Here is a 13805-nt window from a genome sequence, read left to right as displayed (position 1 = left end):
CACTCTTCCTCTAACACAAGGCATCACTGAGTACAAATTTACCACTTTGCATTGCTTAGCTTGCTTCACTTGAAGTTATTTTCACATTTACAACCATACTAAATCCTCACAAGGCCATGAAGGTGGCAGGACATTTAAACAACAAACAACACTTAAAGGTAAGAGTTAAATAGTTTGCAAAATAACTAAGAGGAAGTTGGGTTAGTATTTGCGGATGGTGAGGGATAAGGGTCCACATTGCTGTCAAAAGATTTAATTCAACACAACTTAATTTATCTTTTATAAAGGAACTAGTTTAGTGTACAAACAATTGCTTAATAAAATTGCAAATTATTACACAATTGGAGTGATATTATCATCATATATCCTGTAAAAGGCAAAAGGAAATGTAAGCTCTCAAAATAAAAGCTAGAATTCCCCTTTTAAATATATAGTAATATTTTGGGATAACAAAGAGACAAAATAATGAAATGGGTAAGTTAAAAAGGAAAGACAAATGATCACTATTCCAGCAGTCAGAGATATAAATAAATAAATAAATAAATAAATAAAACTAACAAGATTCCTTTTTTTTTTCTCCTGTAAGTTCACAAAAGGAAACCTAGTTGGACCCTTTTATTCACTGCTGTGAAAAACATAAATTAGCAAGTAAGCTTTTTAAAGTAGACATTGACATTTATCAAAACTGTTTAATTGTATGTGTGTGGTATGCATGTTGCATGTGATGTGTGTTTGTGTGTGTGTGTGTGTGTGTGCGTGTGTGATTTATGCTAAACAAATACTAGTGTGAGTGTGTAAGACACACATACACACACACACACACACACACTTTCTCTGTGGTACTATTTCCAATAGCAAAAACAGTTATCTAAATATCTATTGGCTAAATTATGGAGGAACCTTTTAATGGAAAAAAAACAACAGCCTTTAGAACACCAAGGAAGATTTACATATACTTTTTAAAACTGTGTTGTTAGAAACAAAATGCAGTCTATATTGTCTATAGATACATATATGTATTAACAATATTCCTTTTTAAAGTATTCACAAAGTTATTCCAGTGTATAATTCACTTATTACATATATAATATATAGCACAGACGCATGGAAAACAAAAAGGCTGGGAGAGTGAGGTAGAAGAAAAAGCCTTCATTTCCACTGCATATATCTCTGTGATATGAATTTGTTAAAATAAATACATATTAACTATGTATAAAAAGGTTTAAAAATGTTAACAATAAATACAGTACAACTTGCAGAAGTACATAATATAACATAACAAAAATACAGAAAAAAGACAAAACTGTTGACAGTTTATAAAACATTTGTCTAAAGTGTAACATTATAACAAATGAAAGGAAAATATGGGACTGGCAAGATGGCCCAGTGGGTAAAGGCACTTGCCCTCAAACCTTATGATTTAAGTTTGATCCCTGAGAACCACACAGTACAAGGAGGGAATTGAGAACTGCAGCTGTCTTCTGACCTCCACATGTACATACACTCTGTGTGTGCGTGTGTGTGTGTGTGTGTGTGTGTGTGTGTGTGTGTGTGTGTGTGTGTGTAAATTTACAAAATCATACTGTCTGTGTTGAAAAGGTCTTTCTTGGCCTGGTGGTGGTGATCCATTCCTTTGACCCCAGTACTCAGGAAGCAGAGGTAGGAGGATCTCTGTGAGTTTGAAACCAACCTGGTCTACAGAGCAAGTTCCAGGACAGCCAGCACTACACAGAGAAAGTCTGTATTGGGAGTGGGGGTGGGGTGGGGTGGGGTGGGGTGGGGGTGGGGGTAGGTAGTTGAGGCCTTTTTTGCAGTGCCAGCACACAGTTAATGTCTGCTTGTTTGAGGACAGCAGTATTCTAATTATTGTAGTGTAGTTCAAGATAGCTACCAGATTCACTTCTAAACAAAAAACATGTCTCCTGAATTCATACCTGCTAGGTCTTAAATTTACCTCTCAAGGCCTGATTTGTATGAGTATAGCTCTAACTCTTCTTGTGAGAGAGCAATTGGTAGAGCTCCCTGAGTTGCCTCTAGCCTGGACAACTGGCTTCTTTACTCTCTCCAGACCTCTCAAGTTTCTCAGTTAAATCACCTCCTTCAATTATGCTGCCTGTTGTCAAAACTGTTCTACATTTGACTGTTTTTTTCTACATTTCAATTATAAAGTCAAATTATGTAAAAGTTAGACTCTATACAGGTACATAAAGGTCACCTTGGAAATTTCCTCAAAAACTGTCAATCTTCTGCCACTTCCTCCAAATAAACCATTATGTACTGTCCATGAAGGATCGTGCTAGATTCACTGTTTTCACCACTTGGTATTTTTCACATGATAAAATATGCCCAGTACCCTTCCATGTACATACAGTCTTACTTCATTTTATTAGCAGCTTATTATAAGCTATTTGACCACATGGATTCCAATGATAGGCATTTTAGTTATTCGAAATTTTGCTAATATGAAGCATGTCGTGTGTTTTGTGTGTGTGCGTGCGTGCGTGCACCCACAAGCTTGTCTGTCTGTGCATGAACAGAAGGTTTATACATTACTGCTACCATTTCTACAGAAAAGGAATCTCCATGACAGAGGGTGCATATGTTTAACCTTTGGGTAACTATGACAGTTTCTAAACTTTTGACAGTATATAGTCTTATCTGTGAAGCTATTTTAAACATATCCTAAGCAGTGTGACCAACTCCTCCCAGTGTTTCTCCTCATGCGGCACACCACACCCCACACATCAGTTTTTGGGTAGCCTATCACAGTCAACTACAGTTCACAAAGCCTTTTGGCCATCTTCCCGATGCTAGTCAGGATGTTGTTTTTAAATTTAAGAGCAAAATTACTCTACCTTAACAGAATACAGCCAAAGCAATGTGTAAAACAGACTCACCAATTCATTTTTTGTGTTGAGGTCACTTTCTAGCTCCTCACAGTTCTGTTTTTGTAATATGGCCTCTTCTTTTAATGACTTATTTAGTTTATCTTGATTTTTTATTTCTTCAAGAAATTTTTTTTGTTTGTTCTTAAGCTCTTCTGTTTCCTCCATCTTCTTCTCCAGGTCTTTTTCAAGTCTTTCCACCTCTTCTGTCAATAAAAATGTAATAGATAATTTGTCATTATATTCTCTCCCTGAAAAACAAAGTGTGTTTCTCAGAACAGTGAAGGAAGTCTAAGAACAATTCTGCTTTGAAAATTACATGCCATGGGGTTTTGGGAAAAGATGACCACCTTGGATTTGAATCTGACCCATATAAGAGGTAAGGGAGCAGTAGTAATTGGCGGAGGTCTTTATTATAATTAGTACTTACAGTGTGACACACACGTCATAGGGCAGCTCTGTGGAGCTGGCTCTCTTCTGGCTTTTTGTAGGTTTCTGGATGGGACTCAAGTTAGTTGGCTTGCTCAGAAAGTGCCTTCCTCACTAAGCCACCACTGGTATGAAGCTGCCATTTTTGTAGATGAACACCAATTTCAGATTGAACAGAGATAGACTTCTCAATACTAACATGGTCACCATATCTCCCTTTCTCCTTAACCCTCCTATACTCTATGCAGTCCTTCTCAGCTGAGCTTCCCATCTCATTAAGGAAATTCCCTTGTTTTCCTGCTTCCAAGACAACAAAAGCACTAACATCTACACATTATTTCCTCTCTTTTTTACTGGAGAAAGTGTCCCTCCTACAAAAAGATGATCAATGATCTCTGTCTCTCAAAATCTGATCTCATGGTCCTCATTTTTATGAACTAAAAGAATCAAGGCATGATTTGTCTCTCCAAACTTTGAGGTTTAATTGCATTTTGTTTCTTCCCATTTCTTGGCCTTGAGGCTAATGGTGAATATTTAGTGTTGGATCTTTTCTTTACCTTTAAACTTAAAAATCACACTAAGTATTAGGAGAACGAAGCTGTTATAGGAATTTCAAGTCTTTGATCAAACATCTTCCAATCTTTAATCTGTTAATATCTATCGTTAGTTCCCATCTCTCTTGAACTTCTCTAGGCAAGAACATAATCCAATCCAAAGCAATTTTGTTTTTTGTTTGTTTTGGTTTTTTGAGACAGGATTTCTTTGTGTAGCCTCAGCCATCCTGAACCAGGCTAGCCTGCCTCTGCCTCCCTAATGCTGGAAATTAAAGGTATGTGCCACTATGGCTCAGCCTGAAGCAATTCGAAAGCCATCTCTGTGTCTGTCTTACTTTATGTGTTAGCCTATTCACCATGTGGACCACTTGCTCTCTTGAAATCTTTTCTGGGTGTTTGAGACTATTTCCTGTACTCTGGTCTTGCTAGTCTGTCATTTAATGTTTTCTTGGCTGGCTGCTCACCATCCCTCCTCTTCTCACACCTTACATACTCTCTCTTGATCATTTTTGAGGCAAGAAACTTTTGCTACATAGTATATGCTAAACAGATACTTGCTTAATTAACCAATTTATGGTGCCATTTCCATGTAAATTTTAGTAGAACTATAAGGTTTATAATTTATCCTTTTTTAAAAGGTCAGGGGTGGTGATAAGCATCTTTTTAATTTAAATATTCGTCTGTGTGTTTATTGGAGGTGGGTAGGAATGCACATCTGACATGGCTTAAGTACATAAATCAGAGGACAACTTGTAGGAGTCGTTGGTTCACTCCTTCCATCAAGTGGATCCTGGCAACTGAACTCAGATTCTCAGGTCTGGCAACAAATGTCTTTCCCCTTTGAGCTGTCTCACCAGACCCTATCCCTCTAGAGAACTTCTAAAGGTAAGTTACTTCCTCACTCAAGTTTAGTTTCTTTGTTTGGTTTTTAAGTATCATCTTACCTAAACTGAATCTCTCGAAAGCCTCTTGTCTATCCTGAGTGGTTACTGGCTGACCCTCCAAACTTTCCAGGGAACGGAGATGGAAAATGGTAAATTGGAGGTAATGAGGAAGTGTTGCAATCGGATTTTCAATGAGAGTTAGAGAAGTCAAATCTTGAAGTGGCTTCAACTTGCTTACATCCTGGAGCTGAAATAGTACAACAGCAGTATTGGAATAATTTACTTTAAAATCATAAACTAACAAAGGAAGTAATAAGTCAGAGGATTGTTTTTAATATGTCCACAAGCCTATTTTAAAAACCTACTGCCCCAAATTTAGCAATGTAAAAAGGGACAGAAAAGGTGTAGATGAGCATTGGTGTAACAGACAGTATTATGCATTTTTCTTTGTGGCTCCTCACAAAACTTATGATGTAAGCATTATCTGAAGAACTCAAGATTCAAAAATGTGATCTGACTTAGCTCAGAGCCTAGTGTAACTGAATAAAATGAGGGTTTCAATATAAGTCTACATTTTTCAAAACTAATGTCTTTATTTTGTATTGATCAAATAAGCATAAAATGAATTGCTATGAAGTGTTTTGGTAAACTTTGAGATAACAGTTATCAATGATGGCTAAAAACACAAAATATGTATAGATGCCAACATTCTTTGAAGATTCATGTTTATTCTAAGGACTTATGTAGGTTGAGAAAGATTATCTTAAACTGCTTGTACAAGTACATTATTTCTCCCAAATAAACATATAATCCTTAATGATGCCAATGCCAAATATATATATGAAAAAAATGATATGTGATTACAAATAGTAAGTATTAAACAGTTTTCCTATTTTTCAGTAGACAATGGGTATGACCTAAGATCAAGAACTCCGAGAAATATTGGGTCCATTTTGATCCAAGACTCCTACTTCCTATCGGCTTGTGAGGTAACATATAGAATGGCATAAGGTTTGGGCTCTGAGGTTCTTGAGCTGTTGCAGTAGAGAGTCTCCTTCCCAGATCTTTATAAAAATGTAAGAAGGAGAATACTTGCTGAGTGTGACAGAGCACACCTGTGGCACCAGCATGTGAGGATGAAGGCAGGAGAGCTGCAAATCTGAGTTGTGCTTGGCTTACAGAGAGGAACCTTACCACAAGCTCGGCGTAAATAAAAACAACCAAGATAATCAACAATAAAATGAGAAACAATGGTGTGTGTTCTAAAGTTTCTTCACACTTGAAGGTATAAAGAATACAGCCTTAGTTACTCATTGTCTTAACGTTTCTGTCTTTTATCTGAGTCTTGGGACCTCTGTGAAGTGGCCATACAAAATTATTTTCTCTAAACAGTTCATAGATATCAAAGGACTCTCCAAGGTCACATTAGGGCATTCTAGGTCTGAAGTTTAGCTGGTCATGCCTTTCCCTTTACAGTCTATGACAATTATCTTTAAGTTACACACTATTGTTCCAGCAGTAACACCCAATGTAACATTGATTAGGTGCCACATTTATCCATTAGATATTCAAAGGCATTTTCTAACTAAACATGAATTAAATTAAGACTTTACTTCAAAAATGGGATCGAATTATAACCTCAGAATATAAAGCAATTTAAAATAGGTATGTATCACATACGTATTACAAATGAAGCATGGCACTAGGCATCAAGCATATAAGAAGGTGCAAGAAATTATGGATAAGAAAATACTAAGAGATCAATTCTCGGTTATTATGGAACCTCTAGAAAATGAGATCAGTCAATGTTCAATTACTCTAAAGAATCCTAGGTTATATCTGAATTTGACATATGGTCAATCAAATAAGGATGCTAAAAGAAATAATATTATTTAAAAACAACTTAAGGCCCCTAAATTTATTTTCCCAATAACTAAAAAAAAAAAAAAAAAAAAAAAAAAAAAAATAATTGAATAAAGTTTTTAGGACGATAAAGGGAACTAACTGGAGGGGGAAGAGACATGAAAAGAGAGGGTACTGGGCATAAGAGAGGTCATGTTCAATATGAACATGGACAAAGATTTCTACTATTCAAACGTAAGTTTTAAGAGAAATAAACCTTGCTACTTTAAATACTTACCGATGATATCTTATTGCCTTTCAGATTGAGGACTTGCAAAGATTTCAACTTCTTTGCGAACCACACTGGAATGCGCTCGATTTCATTTCCTGCTAGGTTTAGCTTTTGCAGGTTAAACATGTTTTCTAGTCCTTCAATCTTGCTGGAAACAAGAGTACAAAATCAAACTCAGTATGTAAAATGATTAAGTTCTCCCGTGGTAGTTTGCAGTAAATAGCCTCAGCTGCACGAAGCTGCTTTTCATAACTATAGTTTATTAACTTTTTCCTGAATGACAACCAAAGAAATGGCCATAGTCAAAATTCCCCAAAGAACTAAGCTGCCACCTCTTTATGAGGTACTCTACCCACAGTACCACTAAGATCTCATAACACAGGAAAGAAGAGGGTGCCCGTGGCTGTGTCACTGATGTGAGCTGTGATGCTGTCCAGAATAATTACACCGTCCTCACAAAAGATGAACTATGCAGCAGCACATGTAGCACATTCTAAACTGATTCTGTGTGTGAATATATGCACTGCAATGAAAATACTTGAACATTTGCCATTCATTCCACTGAACTTTCACCTGCAATTTAGCTGTCAATTTAATTCCCTAGTTAATTTACTATACTGACCAAATATTCCCAAGCTTCTCTATTTTCACAAAATTATTTTTAATGAAAACCAGTTCTTTTGAAAGTTTTCATTTTGTGAACTTGATTTGACAGGGTTTTGTTTGTTTTACATGTCATTTCTGTCATAATTAGAACTTCTTGTTATTACAGTTGTTTCCCCTACCACGTTTAAAAAAAAAATGTGTATATATGTTTTGCCTACATGTATTTGTCTGTGCAGCGTATGTGCACAGTACCCAAGGGGGCTAGAAGATGGTGTGGGATTCCTCTGACACTGGAGTTACAGTTACAGTTATCTATACGGAGCTTTACTCATCACTAAGTTTTACCACATTTATTTCTCCCAGTAATTGTATATTCATCTGAATAAGAAATTAGATGTACAGTGTTATTTCTTGTAACAATGGGCAAACAAACATGAGGATAAAAACACAGGATCAAGTTATTTGGAATATCTTCAAGATCAAAATGGCATCCTCTTCACATAAACATTATTATACAATAAGGCAAGGACTGACAGACACCGTCTAGACAAAGTTACTGTTTAAACAGAATTAAAATAAAAGTTAGTACAAGAAACATATCTACTTTAATGATACTAAGTAAAATACTATCCTATCCTTAAGTGATACTGAAACATAAAGAAAGATGGGAAGTACATCAATGGTATTTCAATGACCTGAGTACTCTCAGTCTACCAGTGATAGGAAGGCCCTGCAATGCCACCTAAAAGGAGCAGTCACTCACCTGATTTTGTTATATGACAAGTTGAGTTCACGTAGTCTTAGCATCTTGTCCAGTTTCTCGATCTTTGCTATTAGATTATAGCTGAGATTCAGTATTTCAAGTTTAACACACTTGTCCAAATTTTCGATATACTAATTGGAAATAAATGGTAAATACTTTATACAACAGACTCCTTGGTATACAACACACTGAGGTAGAAGCATTAGGGACTGTTTTCATCATCGAATCCTAATAGCTACTGCTTTCCCTGACCATGAGGAGTGAGGCTCCGCCAATATTCTCCCTGGTCCTCAGCAATGCCTATACAGATGAAGCTCAACAAGAATTCTCCCACCATTGTTATCTTGACTTCAACTTTTCTACCCCTTCCATTTTTCTCAAAAACAGCTTTACTCTTCACAAACTAAGTACTACACTATTTAACGACCTTCCCTCCCCACTTCTCAGTTTAAAGGCAGTCACTTTACAGTAGATATGCATTACATGGATAATACAAATGAAGCATGACACCTTGCATCAAGGCTATGGCAGTGACCTAGGCCATGTTCCCCACTGCACAGTTCATATTCACTATTTTCACATTTCTTCTATACCAGCAAGATGCACTGCACTATAACGGTATTTCTATTGAGCCTTCCTCTTACCTCCCTCATCTGTCATGAGCACACTCAAAAGAATTGTCTGCATTTCTTTTCCTGCCTTCCCCATTTTCTGCTATTGTCTAGTAAGGCAATACATCTTTTTAGAACATCACTGCCCCTCTATTACCATCCATTCAGCAAATACTTATCAAACATGAATCATGTGCCAGGAGCTGTTCTATGTACAGTATATAGTGGCAAATAAGGAAAATAGGATTTCTTGACTTTATTGGCATATGCAAACATCAAACAAGATTTTTAGACAGAAAATGCCAAAGAAGACAACAAGGAAAATATCTTATGATAATATGCAAGGCTCCTAGAGGGCAGACTTTGCCTGTTGTGTGCTAAATGAAGTATCAGTTGAATGAATAGGAGAGGGAGTCTGTCTACAACTGGATGGTAGGAGAAGGCCTCACAGAGGAAGTATATCCAGCAGAGACTTAGTAACATGAAGTCAGTTGTGTCTGTACCCAGGAACAAAGGACACTAGGCCAACTTAAAGACAACAAAAACCACAAACAAGGGTCTGGAGAGATGACTCTGCAGGTAAAAACACTTGCTCTCCTAGAAAGGACTCATGTTTGATTCCCAACACCCACATGGTAACTACAACCATTTGTAATTCTAGTTCCAGGGGATTCAGTACCCCCTACTAGCCTTTGTAGTCATGAGGCATGCACAAAGGTGCACAGACATACATGCAGGCAACTCATTCATTCATTCATTCTCTCTCTCTCTCTCTCTCTCTCTCCCCCTCTCTCCCACACTTAAAAACAAAACTCTAGAGGCTTTGAAAGAATGGACCTGTGTGTGGGTTTGAGAAACCTATAACTTCTGTTTTCCTCTTTGGGGCTATTCTGCATCACTTTTATCATCCTCTTCTGTCTACGTTCATGCCTCATGGTCTTGAGTCTTTTCTAGTACAAAGATCCTTCAGGCTTTCACACTGGCTTGGACTCTCAAACCCATACTCCCTGATTCTCCCTATTCTTACACTTAATCCTAGACACTTTTCACACCAAATCTAAATTCCCAGAGTCTACAAGCTAAGTTTATTTATTTCTGTATCTGCCTCCTCAGACTGACATGTCTGGTGCATATAACAGCCACAGTGCAACTATATACTGATTTGATATTTCATTTCTAAATTCTAAAACTACCGCAGGTTTCCTTTTCCTCCATTAACTATACAACTGAAACCTGAGTGTATTCTATTTAAATCTTTAAATGAAACACAAAACATTCTTACTGAGCTTACTAAAATGAGAACAATGGCACCACTCAGTGAACCACCATTAAGAGGTTAATGTGTACGTGCTCAGGTTCTTCTATTCCTTTCTGTCCATATGTACAGCAAACATCATTTATAAAGTAGCTTGAGACTATACAAAATAAAACACTTTAGAATTTGGTTTTCACTAAAACTAATATGAAAAAAAGTATGCCATCATGTGGTGGTTTAAATCAGACTGGCCCCTTACACTCATATTTCAAGCTTAGTCCCCAATTGATGAGATGTCAAGGAAGGATTAGGAGGTGTGGTCTTGTTGGAAAAGGTATCACCAGGGGACAGGCTTTGAGGTTTCAAGCCACATCCAGGATATCGCTCTCCCTTTGCCTTTTGCTCTCCCTCTGCCTAATGCCTGTAGATCAGAATATAAAGCTACCTATTCAGCACCACACCTCCTGCCTGCCCAGTGCCATGTTCCCTGCCATGATGATAACAAACTGACCTCTGAAACCGTAATAAGCAAGCCCTTAGTAAAATGCTTTCTTTTATAAGAGATGCCTTGGTCTTGGTGTCTTTTCACAGCAACAGAACACTAAGACATGTTAACATATAGTATTCCAAATTCCTTTTTTAAATTGACACATTATTTCATGGTATATTGCATAATAATTTATTTAGCCAATCTCCAATTAGACATTTAGGCATTTCTAAACAGAATCCATCCTTCTTCAGCTGCACACAAGAAACTCATGGAAACTGAACAATGCCCAATTGCATCATTCCTGGGTCAAGGAAGAAATAAAGAAATTAAAGATTTCCCAGAATTCAAAGAGAATGAAGACACAATATACCCAACCTTATGGGACACTTTGAAAGCAGTGCTATAAGGAAGGTTCATTGCACTAAGTGCACATATGAAGAAAACAGAGGATAGTCACATTAGAGAATTAACAGCACAACTGAAAGCCTTAGAACAAAAAGAAGCAAATTCACGCGGGAAGAGTAGATGCCAGGAAATAACCAATTTGAGGGCTGAAATCAATAAAGTACAAACTATGAAAATAATACAAACAATCAATGTAACAAAAAGTTGGTTATCCAAACTAACGAAAAAGCAGAGAACATGCAAATCAATAAAATCAGACATGAAAAGGAGGACATAACAACGGACACTGAGAAAATCCAGAGATTTTTCAGGTCATACTTTGAAAACCTGTACTCCACAAAAATCGAAAATTCAAAGGAAATTAACAAATTAAATTAAAAACAGATAAGCAACTTAAAAAGACCTACAACCCCTAATGAAATAGAAGGAGTCATCAAAAGCATCCTAACCAAAAAAGGCCCAGGGCCAGATAGCTTCAGTGCAGAATTCTACCAGAAATTCAAAGAAGAGCTAATACCAATACTCCTCAAGTTGTTCCACACAATAGAAGCAGAAGGCTCATTATCAAACTCTTTTTATGAGGCTACAATTACCTTGGTAGCCAAGCCACACAAAGACATAACTAAGAAAAAGAACCACAGACCAATATCCCTCATGAATATTGATGCAAAAATACTCAATAAAATACTGGCAAATCGAATCCAACAGCACATCAGAAAAATCATCCACCATGACCCAGGGATGAAGGGATGACTCAACATAGGAAAATCTATCAATGTGATCTACCACAGAAACAAACTGAAAAAGAAAAACCACATGATCATCTCACTAGATGCTGAAAAAGTCTTTGACAAAATCCAACACCCTCTCATGATAAAGGTCTTGGAGAGATCAGGGATAACAGGAATATACCAAAACATAATAAAAGCAATATACAGTAAACCAACAGTCAACATCAAATTAAATGGAGAGACGCTTAAGGCAGTTCCTCTAAAATCAGGAACAAGACAAGGCTGCCCACTCTCTCCATACCTCTTCAATATTGTACTTGAAGTTCTAGCTAAAGCAATAAGACAACAAAAGGAGATCAAGGGGAAACAAATTGGAAAGGAAGAAGCCAAACTGTCACTATTTGCAGATGATATGATAGTTTACATAAGTGACCTGAAAAACTCTAACAGGGATCTCCTATAGCTGATAAACACCTTCAGCAAATTAGCAGGATACAAAATTAAAAAAATAAAAATCAGTAGCCCTACTATACACAGACCATAAAGAGGCTGAGAAAGAAATCAGAGAATAGCCACAAACAACATAAAGTATCTCGAGGTAAGGCTTACCAAAAAAGTGAAAGAACTATATAGCAAGAACTTTGTGTCTTTAAAGAAAGAAATTAAAGAAGATTCCAGAAAATGGAAAGATCTCCCATGTTCTTGGATAGGTAGGATAAACATAGTAAAAATGGCAATCTTCCAAAAGCAATCTACAAATTCAATGCAATCCCCATCAAAATCCTAGCGCAATTCTTCATTGACCTTGAAAGAATAATACTCAACTTTATATGGAAAAACAAAAGACCCAGGATAGCCAAAACAACCCTTACAATAAAGGAACTTCAGGAGGCATCACCATCCCTGACTTCAAGCTCTACTATAGAGCTATAGTCCTGTAAACAGCTTGGTATTGGCACAAAACCAGACAGATAGACGATGGAATAGAATCGAAAATTCTGATATTAACTCGCACAGCTATGAACACCTGACTTTTGACAAAACAGCTAAAAGTATACAATGGAAGGAGGAAAGTACCTTCAATAAATGGTGCTGGCACAACTGGATGATGGACCAAAGACCTCAGTATAAATCCAGCCACACTGAACCTCTTAGAAGAGAAAGTGGGAGGTACCCTTGAACAAATTGGTACAGGAGACCACATCCTGAATACAACGCCAGTAGCACAGCCACTGAGATTGACAGTTAATAAATGGGACCTCCTCAAACTTAGAAGCTTCTGTAAGGCAAAGGACACAGTCGACAAGACCACAGAATGGGAAAAGATCTTCACCAACCCTACATCTGACAGAGGGCTTATCTCCAAAATATACAAAGAACTCAAGAAACTAGTCAAAACACCAAATAACCCTATTAAAAAGTGGGGTACAGAACTGAATAGAGAAGTCTCAACAGAGGAATCCAAAAAGGCTGAAAGACACTTAAGAAAGTGCTCAACATCCTTAGCTATCAGGGAAATGCAAATCAAAACAACTCTGAGATAACATCTTACTCCTGTCAGAATGACTAAAATTAGAAACACCAATGACAACTCATGCTGGAGAGGATGTGGAGAAAGGGGAACACTCCTCCACTGCTGGTGGGACTGCAAACTTGTACAGCCATTTTGGAGATCATATGGTGGTTCCTCAGGAAAATGGGAATCAGTCTACCACAGGACCCAGCAATTCCACTCTTAGGCATATACCCAAATGATCCACATCCATGCAACAAAGACATGTGCTCATCTATGTTTATAGCAGCATTATTTGTAATAGCAAGAACCTGGAAGCAACCTAGTTGCCCCTCAACTGAAGAATGGATAAAGAAGATGTGGTACATCTCACAATGGAATACTACTCTGCAGAAAAAGATAATGGAAACTTGAAATTTGCAGCCAAGTTGATGGCATTAGAAGAAACCATCCTGTGTGAGGTAACCCAGTCACAAAAAGAGGAACATGGTATGTACTCACTCATATATGGATTTTAGACATTGAGCAAAGGATCACCAGCCTAT

At 37.2% G+C, this 13805-nt stretch overlaps 1 protein-coding gene across 6 annotated transcripts in view; it reads right to left on the bottom strand.

Annotated features, from left to right (window-relative positions):
* The window catches only part of Cntrl (centriolin), an 81601-nt gene that overhangs the window by 53032 nt on the left and 14764 nt on the right, over positions 1-13805 (bottom strand). For 3 of the 6 annotated variants that reach the window (XM_051185281.1, XM_051185283.1, XM_051185286.1), the window contains exons 4-7: positions 8256-8386; positions 6893-7034; positions 4813-4999; positions 2898-3091 (exon numbers count right to left, since the gene is read on the bottom strand). In XM_051185281.1, the coding sequence (XP_051041238.1) occupies positions 2898-3091; positions 4813-4999; positions 6893-7034; positions 8256-8386 (654 nt within the window). Of the gene's footprint in view, positions 1-2897; positions 3092-4812; positions 5000-6892; positions 7035-8255; positions 8387-13805 lie in introns of those variants that run through there. The other 3 variants (XM_051185282.1, XM_051185284.1, XM_051185285.1) reach the window with 3 other exon arrangements.

Source organism: Phodopus roborovskii, unplaced genomic scaffold, assembly GCF_943737965.1.
Source record: "Phodopus roborovskii unplaced genomic scaffold, PHOROB, whole genome shotgun sequence".
NCBI classification, from domain to species: Eukaryota; Metazoa; Chordata; class Mammalia; order Rodentia; family Cricetidae; genus Phodopus; species Phodopus roborovskii.
The sequence above is the reverse complement of the archived record's forward strand: the minus strand, read 5'-3'. Positions and strand labels throughout refer to the sequence as shown.